Source organism: Cinclus cinclus, chromosome Z, assembly GCF_963662255.1.
Source record: "Cinclus cinclus chromosome Z, bCinCin1.1, whole genome shotgun sequence".
Lineage (NCBI taxonomy): Eukaryota > Metazoa > Chordata > Aves > Passeriformes > Cinclidae > Cinclus > Cinclus cinclus.
Genome location: NC_085084.1, coordinates 41950649 through 41972700, shown reverse-complemented (window position 1 = coordinate 41972700; position 22052 = coordinate 41950649). Strand labels below are relative to the sequence as shown.

Genomic DNA, 22052 nt, shown 5'->3' with positions numbered 1-22052 from the left:
TCTTAGGGAACATTGTGAATTTCTAACCTAGTCTTTGCACACCACTTACCAAGAGTTTTTCTGCTTTACTCCTGCAACTAGTTATAGACCAAATCTATACTATTACTGGAATAATTTTCTTTCTCAACCACTGAAACCCCAGCACTGGGCAAAGCTTGCAGAAAATTACAAAGGTTGCTAATTACTACATAAAAAGAAGAAAGAAATGAAAAATTGTGGCTGGCACTCAGATAAGGGGAATCAGCATAGGCATCCTTCAGCAGGGAGCCTGCACTCTTTGCCATGCACTAAAGAGGCCATATGACCTGATCTGCAGGGTCAGAAAACCATTTGGGAAGCTGGATACTGCTGCATAGATCCAGTGCATGCTCTGTACAGAATCCTTGTCCTGATGGGTAGCCTGGAGCTTGGTGACTCTTGAATATGAAAGCATTAGAAATTAGAATTTAATGTAATACCAAGGACAAGCAGTAACTTGCAAGTAGACTGGAGCCTGAATTTTAGAAAACTAGCAATCCTTGAATTCAGGATTTCAGTTAGAAGAAGATAGGCTCATAACCATTTGTTCTTATAGATACTTTTTCTCTGCCGGAAGTTTACTGATGAAGGGGCTGCATGCATGAGCAGGGCAGGCTTAAGCATGAACACTCACCAAAGGTCAAAAACGAGCCTGTGGATGGAGCAGTTAAGTTATAAATGCACATTATGTAAATGACCGCTGCTGACATTTTTCACAGCGCTTGTGTACGTGAGAGCACATGCAACTAATCTATCATATCACAGTGTTTGAAATGTTTGACAATTCTTTCTGCACTTATGTATACATCTATGTATTCACATTCTCTCCCACGCAAAGAAAGCTTTTCTGCAAAACTGGAGGTCACAGACCAGTTACATGTATAAATATACACAAAACCACATGGCTTCATCAATAGTTTTACCCTGACAAATGCTTTGAGTATTTAAGCAAAACTATTGGTAACAGTTATATTATTTATTCAGATTAATCAAAATATTGATGTTAAATATTAACCCCAAATAGTTAGGGCAAAAGCTGCAGTATTTTAATTTCATTATTGCTTGATATTTAAGCTATAAAGTAAAAGAAAAGTGAAAATAGTTTTGTCCAACGTAAGAAAAATTTTTCAGTAGTATTTCAGAATATTTACCTTCTAGGGAACTTTGTAATAACTCAGCTATTTTGCACAATAACATAAAATGAAGGCCAGTTACAACAGAAAAAATGATAAACATAAGAGTAAAACATTTAAATATTTATTTAAGCATTACTGTAGAATAAATTACTGCATTTTAAGATTTCTGCAGATAATAGAAATATTTAGAAATATCTGGGGCAAAAATGACAGACTTTAGTAGCATTACAATTATTCTAAAAATGCATCAGGAAACTATAAAAAAGCGTGATTTCACAAGTAAACAGGGGTGCACTATTAAGAATCAAAGGAAGCTACTAGCACCATGAATAAAATACCTTCTAGGGAAGAAGCTTTCTTACCAAACCACAAAAAGCATGTTTATGAAAACTACAGCAAGCCTTCATGACACCAGGATTGTTCACACAGTCACAGGAGCTAGAACACTGTGTTCTTTATGCTGATGTTATGATAAAGAAAAGCATTTTCAGGCTTTCCTATTCAGTCACAAGGTGCAGGGCAGTTTTCTGAACTATTGATCAGAACAACCATGACTGTCAAGGTTGTCAGCATGAAAGACAGGTATAAAAAATCAATACAGTGTCCACAGTCTGACTAATTGCACAAGGTATGAACAGATCATTGTACACTGCACTTGTTTAAAAAAAAACAAAAACCTCTCTGAAGTGTTTTTTAAGTGTAATTATAATTTTAAGCAACATCCTATAGAATACAGTTTGAAAGACTTTTGTTACATCAATACCATGCATATTCCAATATTTGTTTTCACAATCATATTATGTTCTTCTAAAATCACATTTATGGATAGTAAACATAAGAAAAATACCACATTGGCATACTAATATCTGCTATTGCAATATTTGTTCCATATATTTCTGGATCATCCTCAACTCATGTTACTAACTGTACTTATTTGATCTGAGACTGGGATTCAGCTTTTCTGTGGTTTGAAATGTCTCTTACACATCATTTATCTTCAGTATTTCCAAATACAGAGTGGAATGCACTTTCTATTCTTGTTCTAGCTGTTGCACTTGTATTTCTTCTTGGAAACTGTGTCTTGAATTTGCTTGTTAAGTCTAGATTTTGTTCCTTCATTACCATCTTTTGCTACCCTTCATATTTAAGTTTGAATCTTTTCCTAGACCTATCACATTATTTTTAATCCAATCAGAAGGCATGAGACTGACAAATATCTACATTGTATCTACAAGCCACAATGAGGATATTAGCATTAAGTGTACAGAACTAACCATCAGAATCATAATTATATATAAACACATAGTGTTTATACATATAGGTTCATATTGCATACACACATTTGTATATTGCACTGTGTATATACATGCATACTGTATACACATATTTGTTTTTGGTATATATGCATGTTTGTTTGTGTATGTGTTTATTTTATTTTACCTCCTCCACATACAGCATCACAGTCTTCCCAGGTAGAATGTGTCCACATGAAAAGGGGCTCTGGTACTTTAGAGCTCTGATTTTCAGGCAGAGGATCCAGTGGGATTGTGTATTCATAGTGTAAACCATAGCTCTGGTCGTGGAAGAGCAGCACCTGCAAGACGCAAAGATAGAAAACCTTCCTACATACACAGACACAATGGAAGACAAACTCCAAACTCCAAGTGGATCACCTTGAAAAGCACAACAGAATGTCTTGATGCTCAATTGCCTTTCAGCCCTCCTAATGGATTTGCTGTAAGAAATTAATTAGAGTATCCAAATCAAGCCAATGAGAAAAAATATTTCACTTTATGAAAAAAATTCCTTCAGTTTAAAGGATTTGAATTGTGAAGTACTTCTCCCTCATCTCTGCTTCTTTCCTTATTAAATTTTCCTCTCCTACACTGAAATGCATCAACATTCAACTTCTTCATGGAGAACTTGGTGATTGCATTTTTGAAAAGGTGATGCTGTGCTATAGTCAGCCAGGATTAAGACTACCTGAAATTAATTTAATATCTCTCCTTTCCTGGCACATCACCTTTTTATAACATTTGTGGGAATGCTGAAACCTTCAATCCTGCCCCATCAACATAAAGATTGCTCTTAGATTTAAACGCATTTTTTTTCAAGCAGGCTGACAGACATCTCTCTCCCCACCCCCTCCTTCCCACTTTTGTAGATATATATGTAAACACAAAAGCAGGTATATCTAACATCAATCTTGTTCTCTTAAGGAGTCTGGAAAAAATATTAGTTACTATGCTATACCATGGGAATCAAGTAAAAAAAACCGAACTGTCATACCAGTAAATGTAAAGGAGATGTTGTGGGACCTTTGGCTGATATTTTCTCCCAGAGACCTCTCCGAACATAATGGACAGTGGTTCCAGCAATGTTGAATGTTCCAGAATGCTCTATCTTCCAATCACTATTGATTGACTGTTTTCCAGCATCCCTAAGAGCTGCAAATTATATTAAAAAAGCCCAATATAAAAGTTGTCTGTTCAGTAGTGATTTTCTTCTCCTCTCACTTCCTGTTTGGATAATTTAAAAAGCAAGTGAAATTCACCTAACTCTGATTGCAAAGATACTTATGGATCCTACTGTATATGAACCTCAGTTGGTATGTGCTTCAGATACACCTTCTGGAGGGAATGCCGGGCAAAACTGTGTGTACTTAACATTATTTGATGGTAATATCAGTGTTTTAATGCCCAATAAGACTGACAGGCTCTAGCATAATTCATAATTTGAACAGTGAATTACTTTATGGAAAAGGGAACTGATCCCAGGGTGGCCATTTCTATAATCCATAAAAGCATGGGAAACACAATTTTCACAAGAGACTCTTCAAGATTTGTGGAACTAGGCTAAAACTTAAGAAAAAAAAATAAAATAAATCTAGTTCAGAATTCTTCCCTCTCTAATAACCACACTTGCCTTTTCTGCACCTTAGAATGTGATAAGAATTTATAAACTTTCACCACATAACTGCATGCTTCTAACAAATAGAAGAAGCTTGTTCTTTTTGGCTGAATCATTTGTCATGCTGACCAAATTTATATTTAAAAATACGATCAAGCCACGTAGGATATATTCCATATACTGTGAACAAAGGATTTTACATTAGTTTTCTCTAGTAAATTGAATAATTCTTCTGTAAATGATTTGTAATTTTATGTTGTTTTATATTTAATTTAATTTTATTTATTTTATTCCAATCAGTTGTGAATAATCATGTGAAATAGACTTGAAGACACCTTCTGTACAAGAAGTTTTACATGTTTGACTCCATTGAAATTGGATGTTTGGCATCAGATTGTAGTAAGAGAACCTCCACATGTTCCAAAATTTCCCTTTTTAAAGTTGTAAGTTAATGTGAGTCACTCCTGTAATCATGTCCTCTCCTATTCATATTTATACTGTTATGTTTTGTTTCCATGGGTAACAATGGCAACAGGCCCAAGGACTGGCAGGAATCCAATTGAATAAGACACCACTGATGTATACCACTGCACCACTGTGTAATAGATGTTAAGACTATAAAATCCATTAACACTGCATAACAGTCTTGTACTAAAAAGAACCAGTGATCCTACAAGATTAAAAAACCCAGTATTTTAAGTTTAAGAATTCAACTGTTAATGGTAATTAAGTTATATTTAGTATTCAAACTGTTGGGTGTAATCATCTTCTCTCTGAAGAAATTAAAAAAATACACTCAAACATGCAAGGTCCAGCCGGGTCATGCTGCTCAGATGGAGCAGCATCCTCTTCCCAGAGAGCAGCAGAAAGCATTGTCTGGTCTTTAAAATGAATGTGCCATAGCATGCAGACATGTGCAGGAAACTGGAATCCCAGCTCAGAATACAGAAATATGCCAGATCTTGCATTTTCTGCTTTCAGATTCCTCACATGAGTCACTGGTCTAAGACAAAGTCAGAAAGCATGTCCTTGAATTTGGACTTGGATTCAGGCAGTGCAGCTTCTGTTCTTCACTCTGTCACACCCCATTTTGTAAGCAAGTTCACTGAGCTTTATTCCATACTGCACATATATTCCTATTCCTCTTAACTTTTGACAGAGGAGATTGCTCTGCCCAAAGTAACCCAAAATTGGAAGAGCATTCAGAAGACAAAGTATCTTGTCTCAGGTAATTCAAGCAATACACCTACAACTGAAAAGCCACCCAAAGAAAACTTGGGAGTGGGAAAGTCTATTGCAACTGTAACCACAACCACAATTTCAGTGCTAAACCAAGGCAACTAATTACAGCAACTAATTACAGAGCATAAAACAACTATCATAACAATGGCATTTAAGTGATGGTGATAAGTGCAATGTATTTTTTATTTACTTCACCAGGCCTATATACCCTTCCAATTTTAATGTGGTGTGATAGGCTACACAGACAGACAGATGTAAAAAATCACAATTCAGTTATTGCATCTCCCATTTATCAGTGGGAAGCAACAGTACCACCCTGGTTCTGGTCCTCCACTTGTTAATTCAGTACCTACCATATTTTTTTGGTTTTTGGGTTTTTTTTGTTTTTTTTTTTGTTTTGTTTTTTTTTTTTGAATATGAACAAATCACTCTACTATATTAAATTTGTGAATTTTGTTTTCTGCTTTGGCCAAAATATAGTCATATTTCCAGGAAAGTATCAAAGTAATGCCATTTTGACTGACCCTTACTTTTCTACAGAAAAATGTAAAAGATATCTAAAATTCAATTCTAAATGAAATTATATTCACTGATATTTTTAGTCAAAGAAGTAATTGCTTCACTTTTATTCAGTGATCAGGTGTCTCTTCAATATAGCTTAAGAACATTAAGACTTGAGATTTAAGTGATTTTTGAAAACAGCAGGGCTAACACTGACTGATTGCTAGTTTCCAGTGTCCTCTTTATTATCCCATTCTCTTAAAATTTGGTGCAATAGCCCCTTTTCTTCAACCACTGCAGACTTCACTGGGCTGCTATGATTTTTCAAATATACTTGAGAGTGGCTTGATAACTACATTAGCATGTTCCCTCAGGGCCACGGGATGCATCTCATTAGGTTCCATTTATTTGCATGTGTGCAGATCCCTTGGGTGGTCTTAAAACTGATCTATGATGGGAAGAACTTCATTCCACCATTCCCTGCCCTGATGTTGAGGGACTTAAAAGATGTGGAAAAAGTGTTTACCACTGAAGCAGAGTAAAAAAACCTGAAGCACTGCAGCCTTCTCCATGTCCACTGACATAAGTCTTTCCTGTCTTATTTTTCAGTGTGTGTTATGGGTATGTATATTTTCTTTACTATTCCCTTTCTGACTAAAAACCTGTAGAAATTCTTATTAATCTCCCCATTCCTTGCCAAAATCAGCACTATGCGTGCCCTGTGTCCTAGTTTTCCTGACCTTATCCCCACATATATGAGCAGCATCCCTATATACTTCCCAGGATATCTGTCCTTGGTTCCATTGTCTGTGCATTCCCTTCTTACACTTTAGTTTGACCAGGAGGTCCTTACTCACCCATGCTATTCTCCTGCCTTCCTTGCCCGATTTCTTGTATGTGGAATAATCAAACACTTTTGCAATCTATGAAAAAATATTATCCTTAATTTTTATTAAAAACTATTGTCCTGAATCTTTAAAAGCTGCCAGTTCTGTTTTGCTCCTGTATACCCAAGGTGGTACCATCTATCAATTCCTTAGACAACTGAAAGTTTACTAACATGAAGTCCTGGCTTAGTCTTCACCTGGCCAATATCCCGAAAAATCATGAGTTCCAGCAGGGCATGATCATTGCAGTCTAGGCTGCCACCAAATTCTCTAAATAGTTATCTGTGTTGGGAAGCAACCATCAGTGTCCAGGAACACTATTACCCTGGTCTATAATTTAGATTAAGAACTTATTCTCAATATACTCCAAGCGTCTCCTGGACTGTTTACAGCTTGGTGTGCTGTTTTTCCAGCAGATATCAGGTTACTGAAATTCCTGAGCCAGATCAGAGACTGCAAGCATGAAGTATGATTCCTGTAGCTGAAGTAAAAGCACTTCACCAACAGACTCCGCTTGGTCAGGCAGCTTGTTGTAACCCTCAACAAAGAAGCTTCCTTTTTTGGCCTGGCCCATAATTTTTACCCATAGGCTCTCAACCATTTCCTAAGGTCCTCTATACATGAAAGGAAAACATGCTTATTCTCAGTGGACTCTGGTCTCTGCTTTGCTCTGGGAGGTGCAGGGGAGATGTGGCTAGGTTCTCAGCTGGCTTCCCTAGAAATCTGAAATTACACTCTCTGCAAAGATTGAACAGATTTAGTTCTAGGTATTTTTAAACTATTAACATTGTCAGAAATGAGGGATTCAAAATTTTTCAGACAATATCTGCCTTCCCACACCCTCCTGTCTCAAAATGTGGCCCAACATGTTTCTTTTTTTAACTAGGAAGCATTTCATAAAAGACATCACACAGTATGGAGCACAACACATCTATAGGCTGGATGCCTATAAGAGCATTGGCAATTACAATGTCACACTGTGTTACACTGCAAATGTGAGGGGTCTATCCCCCTGAGGTAGCCTGATCACATATCTGAAAATAATGACACAGCTAATCCACTTCTTTAGTTCAGCTGAAAATGAACAGTTTCTCTCATTTCTGATCAGCACAAAAGAATTTCAGGGTTAGGACTGTAAGTAATTTCTACAGTTATATTCCACTAATGCATCACGTTAATTCATTATAAAGCCTGGATGTGTCATGCTGTTATTCAAGTGTCTCATGAATGAGCTCTCAAATTTCAAAGCCTAGGGCTTCTAAGACAGAAGTATTTCAATTTTCCTTTTTATATTCTATATTAATTTTTTTTTTTGAAAACTTGCAACACTTGCCAAATATAAATGAAAATTTAGCAACTGAAAAGGTATTATGCCACAGGAATCTAGATAATGTTTGAAAAAACTTTTTATAGCTGTTCTTATAATATTTTTTTAAGTATCTGATAGTGAACCAAGTCTCAAAAATGTTATCACTGCTAATTCAGTCTTCAAAAATGAATAACAAATATCTAAAAATAATAATTTTTAGCTCAAAAATTAGTTAGTTTATGCTTTAGGAAATATTCTTTTCTTAAATAAACACTCTCCCCCCCACTATACTGCTACATAAAATTCCCACTCCTAAATACTGTACTAATAAGAGAAAGACTTTACACAAAGAAGACATCTGCTCCGAATACTTTGTTCAACAGCACAATTATCCAGTGATGCTGCTACTGTGGGCTGTAGCTCTACTAATCAATTTAGCAAAATCACTGCAGTTTCCACATCATAATGATTCTGCTTCCTGACTATCAAGTAAATCCAGAGAAGGGCATTGTATTTTGATTCCTTCTGTATTTGACCTGGGCTGTATAACAAGGATCAAATTCTCCTCCAGTTGAAATTGCCTTCTAAGCAACAGCTACTAGTGTATGTTGGAATACGCCGTGTTTACCCTTTATCCCCAATTACACAATTATTAGTTGTACAGTGAGCTATGTTGTCTCCAAACCTTGTCCTAAAATATGCTTATGACAATTAGTAAAACAAAATAGTGTTGGCCTGTATTGACTAATTTCAAGTACAGAACCAAGTATGGTGCCACATAAAATTAGCATAAAGAACTATAAAATAGAAAACCAATCAGAAACATGAAAGAATTTAATCTGTTTTACCTTTTATATTTTTGACAACAGTATAGTGAAGAAACTTGTTTCTAAGATTAAAGACTTAAGTTCTCACCCCAAAACTTTTATTATGCTATGCCTATTCAAAAACTATTCCTTTGCAATTCAGATCTCGATGCTTTCAAAATAACCTATAAATGAAGAAAATTTAAATACCTTGTCCTAGTTAAAAAAAAGGTGCAACAACACAGGTTTTAATTCAAGATATGGCAATGGAACTGTTACTGCGTCCTTACAAACGCTTATTAAAAAAAAAAGCGTAGGGCTCAATAAACAATACTGCACAGAAATACTGGCTGCTTCTCATTCAGATATAAACCAGTAAAATTAATGAAAAGAAAATTAAAGTAACAAGCAACTAGGAGCTAATTGTCAACTTCCACGAATGAGCACCATGACTATTTCATGAGCATAAAAACCATAAAAAGCATTTCATTCTTTTTGCCTTTTGTGGGGTAAGGGTTAAACAGTTTGCTACTCATGAAGAAGGAATAAATTTTCCTAAGTGCAATGCCAGCTTTCTTTTTCTTTTTTTTTTTACATTAGATATAAATACTAATAAATAATAGTATAAATAAATAAATAAATAAATAATAGTATTTCTATTGTCCACATACATCAACAGAAGGACAAATTTCAGTTATTGTTTTAACACTTTTCTTACACATCCACATCTGGTTCATTGGGGAACAATTAAATATTCCAGATCTCTAAACCACCCTGGAAGGTGCAGGCCTCAAGGCAAAACAGCAGTCACCCACTTGTAACCTAAACTGTCAAAATTAAGATTCATCATCTTCAACATTCTCTCAATGGAAGTACTGAGAATACTCAGACATTTCTTGAAATGTAGATATTACTTATGAACATAACTAAGAACAGTGACCAAAAGAGGGAATTTTTCATATCATTGTCCTATTTCTCATACTGCATCTCTCTCAATTTAAATTTAAGCACTACAGAAAGCAATACCAATTATGATATTTCATATATTCGTTTAAACCCTGTAACAATAATGGTGACAAAGTGTACTCTCCTAAACAACTTCCTTAGACCTCATTAAAAGATAAACACTTTTTGTTTAATCGATGAAAACTAATTTCACTTAAATGGAAAAACTAAATTAAAAAAATCACTGTGATTTATGTTTGTCTATTAGAAGACTCAGACATTTCAAAATACTGGAAATACGTACTTTTCTGCTTTTTCAGTCTACTTTTGGAACTTCTGTTTGTTAGTGAACTGCTTTATGTTGGCCAGTGTCTTCTTGTTGTTTGAGCACAAATTATTTTATGCTTGAGCATAAAATTCTTTTCAGTGGTTTTGATGTGCTTTCCATTGAAAAATTGAAAATTTGCAAATATGAATAGACATTTTTTTACATAATCTAAATACAGAGCAAAAAATATTCTCTAAAGAAGATGAGACAAAAGTCCAAAAGAATACCTATATGAGAAATGGTTCTGTAATAATTTGTTCAGTTCCTTAGACAAGTTCTTCACAGATCTATTTTTCTACTCAGAGCTTTGTTCAATGACAAAAGCATGTTTAGCTGGTACTTTTAAGTGTTGAGAAAAACAGGACATTAGCACTAAAACATATATAATTTTTACCTAAATAACTGTGAGCTGGTTTTTCTTCCACAACTTTGATTCTCCTTGCTCCTGCAGGTATCACCAAAGCTTCCACATAACCTAAACAAGAGACCACATGTCCCAAGTTAAAAGGAAAAACAGAAAAGCATAGAAAAGTATATCTTGTATGTTTTCTCATCTCTTCTCCCCTATTTTGCTTTTTAAGCGTAGCAAGTTGTAATTTATATAGCAATAATTTGAAGATTCTTGCAAAATTGTAAAAAAGCTCTGGAACTGTGCATTATATGTAACATAGATACAATACTACAGAATTAAAACAGTACAGCACAGTGAAACATATCTTGATATGTTAATTAGTTAAGCTTGGAGACTGTGGCTGGAGCAGGTGAAGTTATTTCTGCCTAAGTAGCTCAGTGTCATCATGGCCACCAGATGAGTATAAAAGAATTCCAACTTCACTCAGCATGTAAAGACAAATGTTATGGCACTAAAACCTAAGCATCCTTCCACTGCTTAGCTTTTAGTTTGTTTTATGTATTTTTTGCTCCATCTCCTCCTTGGTTAAACATATTCAAACCCTGTTATGATTTGCTTTGGTTTTGAAAACTACTTATTAACTATTTGCTTCAAATTGAGATTGTTTCTTGATAGGGTGGACTAAGAGAGGATGTTGAACTAATTGCTTTAAGTAAAATGCAGTGAAAAGGCAATGCAAGTGGAAACTACAGTGCAAGCAGGAATGTCATTAATAAATAAACATATATTTTAGATTATTCAGGTAAACTTCACAAAGGGAAAAAATTTACCCATATTTTATTATGTGTAGCTATGCGATATTCTACACCAAAATACTTAGCATTTACAACACTTTTTCAATAATTGTGAAATCTGAAAATTAAATCAGCATCTTTCATTTCTGTAAGAGTTAGTAACTCTTTCTAAATATTGCTTACAGTTTCTTGAGGAGGAAAATAACTTACACAGGTGTTAAGATGGCAATACCACAATACTGAGGATTTACACAGCACCCTGAAAAAACTTGAAAGTGCGTGGATATTCACATTAGCAATAGCACAGAGCTGACATAATGTGATATTATTAGCAGGAACTTTCTTTGCCTTTTTTTATATCTTGTAGTCCTCCAGACTCATCTGGTTTGGAATCCTTGCTTTGTCTTACATTCCGCTTGAGAGGGCCAGACATAAACATTTGAAGACTATGCCTAACTTTCCTCTCTTTCCTAAAGTACTATACTTCAGTCTAAAATCCACTGAAGTCCTTTTTTTTCCCAAAGATATGCTGTCTGCTTCTAATTATAGTATTTTTGTTGCGCTTCTAAATTCTGCACATTTTCTACTCAAGAAACTGAAAGTGCAATGACAAATGTTGATAATTGGTCAAATGCTGTTTCAAAGAAAATATTTGTATACATTGTGCAAGATTCACATTATTAGGATTTCAATTCTCTACTCTGTGAACATTATTGTATTTGAGCCAGTAAGTTATTCCCATTCACAGGACAGATAAGAGCAGCATTTGGATATCTCATGTTTTATTTTGCATTATAAAAATCTATTGGCTTGTTAGATGTTATTATTATTATAAAATAATCAGTAATAAAGAGGTATTAGTCTTCTTCATACACTCAGCTTTATGATTTTTCACTGTCTGGCTTAGTTTAGTAACATTACTCTAGATAAAAAATCATAATTTGGATATTTATTTTGAAGAACACTAAATTAATCTAAACACTAAAAGAATTTACACTATTTGCTAAAAATATAAACCTAATTTCTCATATCCTTTAAAATCAGTCTATCCTATAAAATAGAGTGCATCTTATTTTAAGATATTTCCTTTATTTTGCAAATGAAATAATGTGCAATATTTTTTGCAACAAATTTTAAATACTTATGCATTTTTATCCTCAATGTCTGATCATCTTTAAAAAGTTAGATCTGAAGTTCTTTTGAGGATCTGCATAATTTTAAGAAATACAGCTTTTTAAATTTCCCAATGTTCCATGTAATCAAAAAGCCACTGGTTTCCTTAATACCTGAAATAAACAAACAGACATTACCTGCTCCTCTGGTATGGTTAAAATCACCTTTAATAACTTTGCATGACTTTCCATTACCATTGCATATACCACAATGATCTTCACGAGCCAGAGATCCTAATATACCATCACACCCAAATTTCTGTGGGAGAAGAAAACAAAAGCTATTGAGACACAGCCCACATTTTTAATAAAGTTGCTTTCAGTATCAGGTACCTCACCCTTCTGCATGGGTGCCTGGCCAGCATGACCCAACCCTGCTGAGAATGAGGGTTGCACTAACCCACGGCAGAGATCTGTCCCATAGAGAAATCCCCTGTGACTTTATGTAGATTGCTGCATTCCCTCTTCCTATGTGGTTGGCTAACTCTACCAGCTGCTCTGCAAGAGAAACACAACTGCATTCCCATCTCCTGGTGGGACCTGTGGCACATCAGACTCACTGTGCAACACACACCCCACAGGCCTTCCCACTAAGAGAATGCAATGTGCCTCCCCTGCTTTCTACTCAAAATATGGATGGTTCTTTGCTATGCCCACAATAGTAAAATACCATTCATATCAGCCTAAGGACTTATTCTGAATAGGGCATAAACAGGTCTAAAATATGTCAATTGTATATGTGTTTTGCTAACAAGCATTCAATTTAAAACAAATTAAGTTTACTCAAGCATCACTGTGCTACTCTTAGACACATTTCTATGAATTAGTATCAGGGGTAGCTTGACAACAGCAATAAAGTTAATATATGAAGGCTTGATATGAAATAAAAACCTTTTAAAGTCTTAACATGTGTGTGCTTGGTCCATTACTGTATATCCAAGTTCGAAACAAGCAATTCATACCTGGCATCTACCATCTGCACAGACATCGAGCCCATGCTGGCCACAGGAAGTCCCATCCATCACCTTTTCTGTTAGAAGAACAGGTTGATCCTTTCCAGCCGGTGAACAGAACAAAGCACATGGCTTTTCTGTAGCAGCAATGGATGGAAAAACATACATTATTAGAGAACGGTAACTTTAGAAATACAGAATTATCCTCAACACTGTTGTTAAAACTGATGCTTAAGAAGCATAAGCAGTTATCTTGGACACAGGGAAAACAAAGATTTTGATTCATTTCTTAGCTGTTTGAAAAACTTGAGGTTTTTTCTTCCTAGAGCATGCTCCTGCTATAAACTTGGCCTACACAGTACTCATGTCATGCTCATTGTTGTAATTAAAAATATACAGATTAAAGCTGTTGGAATATTTTGGTTGTAATCTATACTTTCATTCTCCTATATTTTTGGCAGATCATAAATATGGGTTTAAAAAGAAACTTAACACATTCCAGCCTTTATAACTGTGCAGGTCAAGGAAAAAAACATGAAGATACTGACACACCCTGGGAATAAAAATATATAAATTTACAAAGTTCACATTAAAAAACCAACCAACCAACCAACCAACCAACCAACCAACCAACCAACCAAAAAAAAAACCAAAGGCACCAAAACCAAACCAAACAAAAAAAAAACCAAACAAAAAACTCCAAGAAACAAAAAACAAAACAAAACAAAAACAAACAAAAAATGCCAAACAAACAAGTAAAAACCAAACCAACAAACAAACAAAACAAAACAAAAAACAAAAACAAACAAAAAAAAAGACCCCTGGAAACATTCACTACATTTTTTATGAAGTTCAAGCAATTTTCTACTAAATTTCTCAAACATTCTGTAAATAATTTCTAATTATGAAAGAGCATAAAAATGTAGTAATATCCTATGTATCCAAGTATTCCTAATAGCCACATTTATAAACAATGAAGCTTATTTCACCACTGTGAAAATAATAGTGAATAAAAGAAACGAAGTCTCTTCTGAATTGTCAACTGAGCACAAAATGACAGGATTTTTTCATATTTTTGTTCACAAACATACTGACTCAGAACTTATTCCTAAATCTGTTGCAGATTTTTAAAAGGATAAAAGTCAATCTTGAACCTGAAACTGATTTCACTTGGACACAGTCTATGCCACTCTGACTTCATACTGACTTCTAGATTCCTGGAGTGCATTTTTATTAGTAAATTAAACAGTTCCAGGAAACATTCAGGGGCACTGGAATTCTACTGTCTATACAGCTGAACTGTAAAATAGTCTATGCTGCAGTTTTTTGCATGCACTAACTAGCACCAGTTCAGTCTAGACTGGAAATTGCCATCTGCAAAGGACTGCCTTCAAAAAAGTAGTTTCAGCATGCAAAAGAGTAGAAAAAGTACAGACAGAGGAGTTTTGTGCCAGCTGACTTACACAACAGAGAGTGGTCTGGGCACATTTAAATTACTAAAATTGACAGAGCCTCAGGGTATCACTAGAGGACCAGATGTGATCTCTTCTACCAACATGTGAAGCTAGTCAGACACAAGCTATCTCCAGCTAAAAAGCTGCCTGAATTTGTGCCCTCTGCATTCCAGTTATACCACTTAAATAGTAACCTCAAAGTTCCCTGGGGGTTTTAAGCATGTATCAGCATTTTTGAAAGGAATACATAATTGATGACCTAAACACTATTTTAAAGACATTGAACTCAAAGAGACAGCAACTAAACAACACTGGACAACGTCAACAGATGACAGGAGATCTCATACAGCAACTATTTTGGACATGGTGCACTGTTAGTGTCCACTAAGAGAGCAAACAGTTAAGAATTTGAGAACAATGTATACTGGGATACAGGCACTCTCTGGCTGGTCCACTTTTTTACCCCTGAGGTAAAGATAACAGATAACAGGATAACAGGATCACTCAGAATGAAGGTAGATGAAAGCAACCATCTGTACTCATTAACATGGCACAGAAGAGTGTCAAGATTTTTTCATCTGAATGAAATTATATTATTCGAAGACAGACTTAAACAAATCATGTATTCCTGTGCTAAAACAAAATTTAGTAAAGCAAAACAAAACTAATTTACTTTATAAGCACCTATGTAATAGTTGGAGAGAGTTCTTTTTATAATGAAATGAGCTAACATATAAGCCTGATGGAAATAGTACCACAAGTTTTCCCTCTGGCACCTTGAGAAAAGGTTTAGAAGAAATGAAAACCACCTTCTTGAGTTAGGCATATATTTTAATACATTGACATCAAAACCATCTTCTATGCTTTCAAATGTTTTCTGATAAATTGTTTCAACAGGAAAAAAAATTTGCAGTAATGAACTCCTTAAAATTTGATAACACACACTCACAGTACTACTGTGTCTTTCTAGGGTTTTCTTTATTATGGCTTGCTATGATTTTGTGAAGTTCTCGAGTCAACTGTTTTCATAACTGTGTTTTTGTTGTGCTTTTTTTTCATTTGTTTTTAGTTTAAATAAATTAAAACAGAAAAAAATCACAGAAAAATCAGCGGGGTAGAAATTACTGTTCACTTTTCTAGCAAGAGGGGATTTGTTTTCCTGATGTTTTACACCAACATTATTGGTGCAGATAATGTAAGTCTGATCTTGCTATATCTACTCACACTTGAGCGTTTTCTTAATGACATGGTATGCAAGCAAGTTTGTTGCATGGAAGCATGCATACAGTATGCCAGGACTTTGCAATAGGTATTCGGATTTATAGAAATCTTACTGAAGTTTACAGCATACATTATCTACACATTGCTGCCAAATCAAATGTGAAACACTCACAATGCTAAGCTAGACGTTCTCTCCCTCCACAAAAACAAAGTCTCACAACATTTGCATTGTCTTTTTGGCTTTGTAGGAAAAAAAAAACAACAAAAAAACCCCCTGATACATGCATGTCTAATGATGATTGCTCTAGAAAGCTGCATTTCTGAATCACTTCATACTATAATTCTGACAAAAAAGGAAAAAGCTGACTTTGTTTTCATTCAAATGTAGTTATTCCCGTAACAAATGACAAATGAAATAGGAACAAACCCCAAAATATTCTAGAGCATACAAAAGTACCACAAGATCTTGTCTATGAAATTAAAATAACTTACCAAAAATACTGGGCTTGAGTATTGTTTGTTTGCTTTAGTTTTAACTGTATATTTCTTGATTAACAACAATATCAACAAGCCACAAGGCATATAAGCAGGTTATAAGAACAAGGGAGGTGGTTTACACTTACCATCATCAATGACAGCTTGCCACTGGTGCACATGTTTCTGATATGAAGATCTGACACTGAAAGCTTGGCACTGCCAGTCCCTAAAGGCAGGCACACCAGCAGGACAAGAAGGATTTTCACATACCCTATACTGCATTGTGGGCCCATGACACTCTCCTTCAAGGCCTGAACTAGAAAAGATGGCATAAATATAACCCTTTACTGTTGGCAGTATTTTGTCAAACTTACAGCATAGTTTACTTATGCTAGACACAAATTAAAAATAGCAGGCCTTTTTGTTGACACTTAGCATTCAGAAATCAGGCATGAAAAATTGAAGTCACAGAACAAAACATGTTTGCCTTCTCTTTGTACTGGTTGCATTATATGTAAGGAGTGATGGGTGTTAAGCCATAATTTACACTTAGCCCCAAGAAAGCACTAGGACTAGTAGGAGTTCAGGCAGGAGAACCTCAGGTGCAGTTTTGATATAGCTGAGATGATTTTTCTCTATCTGGGAGCCAAAGGGGCTACTGAAAGGAAACAACACCTACAGATTTGCTACCTCCTTTTTCTCTGAATGTGGTGTTACAGGGTTCAGACAAATGCTCTGTTTATTTTTGGTCACTCCAGTTGTGCTTGCAGGTCCTAACAAACAAATGCAAAAGAAGACAGAACTGCAGAAACTGGAGTGATTTGGAACCTTCCCTGGAAAAATGAATTAATGAGCATCTTAATTAATTAAGACATCCATAAATTCCAGAAATAGCTTTAAGGTATGCAGCTGAAAGTTGTGTTTAGATGGCAAGAATTATGGAAGAATTCTTCGCATCAAAATTTCTGTTAAACCCCCATGCTTTTGTACAGCCACATCCAACTTTTCTTCAAAATTCTTTATGCAAATTTATCTTCTTTTAAGCCCCTGTCTATTTTATCCCAAAATCTGCTATACTGTCTATCATAATTCTTCATTTTCCCCTTTGTATTTTCATTTTTTAAAAAACACTGGCTTGACTCTTATCCACTCTGGTTTAGTTTTCCCTATATTTGCCCTCATTACTATACTCTCTTCCATTTCCTATGCCAATACTTTCTTTTCTTTTTCACTTGGTGTATAAATGACCCACAAAAATTGAACAGGTACTGAGCAATTAAAAGGAAAATACCTTTTAGCTGGTCACTGAGAGATAGTAAAACAAATTTCATTCAAGTCAAAAGTAAAAATTCCCTTATTCCCAAATGCAGGAGGATTCAATTTTCAAAAGATGGGCAATCTGAATTCTGTTTCCAGATAGTCTACCTAAATGTCTGAGAAACTGGCAGAAAGATCTCTTTTTAAAACTTTCCTTGGTTCTCCAGATGAGACACAGAAGTCAATCTTCTCTAGTTAAAGAATTTAAAGACTAGAATTACAGTGACAATCTGCAAGTCAGAAACTGAATTTAAGTTCCTGTCGCTCCTTCAGGCAAAGTTTAAGAAGGGAGTTTTTTCCTTCCATTAATATTATCTAGGGTCTTGACAGAAGCAGAAAAGATGAAAAATAGTGTTGCCATGCAGTAAAGTACCTGAAATACCCATTCTTCTAAGTGTTTTTCAGTATTCATAAAGTATTAATGGCTTAGGTACAGGCCAACTGTCTCTTCATGGGCTCCTGTACTCATGTAAATTTTGTACAGAAATTCTGGTGAACAGCAACAGAAACCTGAACTGTTTTTTACCCAGGGCATTTGCGTTGTCGACTGCTGATTCCAGTGTTGCAAGTACGGCTACAGGTGCTCCATGCGCTCCACTCCCCCTCCACATGCTCCACGAAAGAGGTCCGATTGATACAATCTCCAGCCTTACACCACTAGGTGAAAATTCAGCTCTTAGGTAAATAAATCAAGGCATATGCAAAACAATTCACTTCTCCACGAGAACACAGGAAGCACAACATAAACATTTCATTCAAAATGTAGTTTTCATATCAGCCAGATGTATTTTTGCCTAGAGCTCTCCAAATGCAACAGCCAGAGACTTTTCTCTGGTTCAGTGGCCAAGGAGCAGGTTTCAGGTTGTTCACAACTTCAAAAGTAAGTACCCTTACTTACACCAATGAACGGTATCTCCTAGAAATTGTATCCACACTACTCTTTCTGCCTTCATTTTAGATTGGGCACTGCCTAAGAAATCACTTTAGGATCCGGCCCAAACCTATTGCAGGGGTCATTGTCCAGCTGAATTATGCAGATGATCACAGCACAGTGTCCAGGGCTGTTCTCAGGACTTGCTTGCTTCAGTATGACAGTTCCCACCAGCAGGAACTTCATTGTCCCTCATTATCCAGTGACAATTTCAATAGAAAGATGTATTACAAGTAATAGGGAAAGTGAGATTTTATTCACCACTTGTATTCAAAGATAAAATGGAAGCTTCAAAAAGCTAGTGGTGAGAAAGTCTAGAGAATTTCTGGCATTTATTAAAATAATAATAATAAATTCAATGATCTTACACGTGTGTATCATTTCCCAAGAAATGTGCAATTTCTCACTCAAAAAGATCCAATTGCTATTGTTATGTTCTGTAACCAAGGTCCATATCTTGCACAAATCATCATAAACTCTACAGAAATTAGTGCTTTATCAAATTATACCAACTTAATATCTGCCACATGCATTAGGAAGTAGAGGTATTATCCAGCCTTAACAATTTCATGATGCAGTGATCCAGCAATTACAAAGCAGACAAGGATCACTTAATGCCATTAACACCTGTAATTTAACTAATATCTTTTTTCATTCTGAACTGTTGGTGAATCACTTTTATCAATGGATAACAGACTTCACAAACAAGTATTTATATCAAAACAAATGGGGTCACTAACGCAGTTGATAAAGACTTCTGTTTCTTTTAGAACACACTTCTGTAACTTTTACTGTTGGTGCTAAACCTTTATCTGGTAACCTTTTCACCTAGAGTTTGAAACTGGTCTTTACTGATCAATTGATCTTAATTTTCTCCTTTAAATCATCATGTCACAAGGAAGGCATAATTATTCTGCTTTTAAAAAGTCTTCATGTAGGGTCGTTCCATCTTTATATTAGATTTACAACAAGAAACTATAAATTTTGTAAAGCTCTTGGATGTTTCAAACCAGAAATGCTCATACACATTTAAAGTTATTGCTTCAGATAAAATACGGATTTTTTGATCAAGATAGCATCTACCCTCTGTGCAGTCTAAGGGATTTTTATAAATCCTTGACTCAAACTCCAATCAAGTAGGACAAGCTATGCAAATTATATTTCCATCACTTCCTAAGATCCTAAGAGGAGCAAAAGACAGCAATACTTCATCTCCACAATACCAATAAAAAAACCCCAAAGCTAGTGATTTGTGTAACCTAAACCTAATCTCAGACAATAAAGCAAACAAGAAGAATAATTCTTTCTTATCCCCTGCAATGTGTTGGTGATGTCTGCTTAGTCTTTTACTGCTATACATAAATAAGTTGTCTCTGTAGCCTGGCTCAATAAGCTGTTTTAATTACCATCAGTAATTCTGGGTAATCATCATAAGAAGTTCTGCTTTCTTACTCCGTAGCATGGGCAGGCCAGTCACAATGTAAAAAATGTGACAGCAAACAAAACACATGTCCCTTACTTTCCAGATATTTTCTTCAGACAGTATCAACTACAAACTTTATCAGAATTAAAATATTGAAGCAATTGTCATTATTTTAGAGATATGATCAGAAATACAACCTGGTTTTTCTTTAGCATGCAAGATTATATTATCTGAACCTTTTATATTAATTGACTGATTTGATTTTATGACAATAACGAGAGTCCTATTGAATGTAATGTGACTCAAAGAGTAAATCAGTCCTGTGGGAAATGTCTGTCAGCACAATATCTTGAAAATCCCAAGACATATGTATGCTCTTTGTTTTCTGCTTGAGGTTATTTATATTCATTTACAGATATATATAAAGATTACAAATAATTTTAACTGGAAAGCTCTTGAAGGAGACAATTTATGTAATTTTAACTGAATTGGGTGATCATTTAATTAGTTGGCATGCTTTTAATGGGATTTGTCACCCTTTTACATGCAGTAACATTATAAATATTTCTTGATAAAACTATCCTGAAAGATTTTAACAACAATCTGTATTTATTCTTTCAAAGAGATTATTTCTAAATCTTAAATCATAGCTGAGAACTCTGTGCATTTGAAATCTTAAGTTTTTATTTACAGCTGGAAGAGCAAAAATTGCATTCTATTCATAAATGTGATACAAAATGAGAAAGAATTTGAAATAAAACAGTTTAAATATTAAAACATCTGTCTCTTTGGCTAACCTTTTCTTAATTCACTGGTTTTAAGGAAATGGTTTTATTGTAAGTATATTATAAAATATATAATACATTCAACTGTAGTTTATTTTTATAATAACTGAGGGAAGTAGGAACTTTAAAGAAGCACAAAGATCTATTCAGTTTGTTTCCTTAAATGTTAGGTGTTCAGTATAATTGATACTGCTTTTCCACCAGAGGCATACCTTTCCAGTGTCACACTCTGTTCCATCCATTGGTGGATCCAGTTTAGTTTTGCATTCCTTCTCACTGTCCACCTTACACCACAACCCAGTGCAAATGACATGCTGAAAACCAAACAAAGAGTAAGCACAAAATCTATCTCATGCAAAATTATTTTCTGCATGCAGTCCACTAATGTCTCCATTTACTAGTTTGATGGTACTGAAATACATTTAAACATTTATACATTTAAACATTTAAACATACGTTTAAGCAAAAAAACCCAAGTGGGCAGAACCTGTTTAGACTTTGAAAAATCATGGTTCTCTAGGACTTCCAGAACCCTCTTGTTTGTGCTACCCCAATGACTGCTGTTGTCATGCTCTTCAGTGATTTATATTTCCTCTAGAATTCATTTATTACTCTAGGAAAAAAAATAAATCCAAAAGCCATCGAACCTGATCTCCACAAAGAAGACACAAAGTTACCTGACAAATGAAATATTTTTGCTGGAAAGAAGAGAAGGGACATGACAGGAGTGCAAGTCAGTCACAAATTTTAGAGATTTAAAGAAAAGCCCTCTGAAGTATCAGAACAAAAGAGTTTTTACTTTACTCAAAAGAAAACCCAGCCTTGCAGGATGCTGGCTCACATTTCCCGAATTTCCCTGGCAGCTTTCCCTATTTTTCTCTAAAAACTCCTTCTTCTCCCATGGTTTTCAGTTAGGACTGCATTCTCCTCGCTGTCTGCTCCCCTTAACAATAAATCATGTGGAAGTGAAGAGAGGTCACACGGGGCTGAGCTGTGGCCTGAGTATAACTGCATATGCACGGTGATCTCCACAATGTATACTGCCCAAAGTGGGGCAAGAGGATCAGGAAAGGGGGAGGTGCTACAAGCAG

The 22052-nt window shown here is 35.2% G+C and overlaps 1 protein-coding gene across 1 annotated transcript in view; it reads right to left on the bottom strand.

Moving 5' to 3' along the window:
* The window catches only part of ADAMTS19 (ADAM metallopeptidase with thrombospondin type 1 motif 19), a 137384-nt gene that overhangs the window by 23117 nt on the left and 92215 nt on the right, over positions 1 to 22052 (bottom strand). The window contains exons 11-18 of the mRNA XM_062513086.1: positions 21174 to 21275; positions 18349 to 18479; positions 16652 to 16821; positions 13363 to 13490; positions 12539 to 12659; positions 10477 to 10557; positions 3444 to 3601; positions 2595 to 2748 (exon numbers count right to left, since the gene is read on the bottom strand). Of these exons, the coding sequence (XP_062369070.1) occupies positions 2595 to 2748; positions 3444 to 3601; positions 10477 to 10557; positions 12539 to 12659; positions 13363 to 13490; positions 16652 to 16821; positions 18349 to 18479; positions 21174 to 21275 (1045 nt within the window). The remainder of the gene's footprint in view (positions 1 to 2594; positions 2749 to 3443; positions 3602 to 10476; positions 10558 to 12538; positions 12660 to 13362; positions 13491 to 16651; positions 16822 to 18348; positions 18480 to 21173; positions 21276 to 22052) is intronic.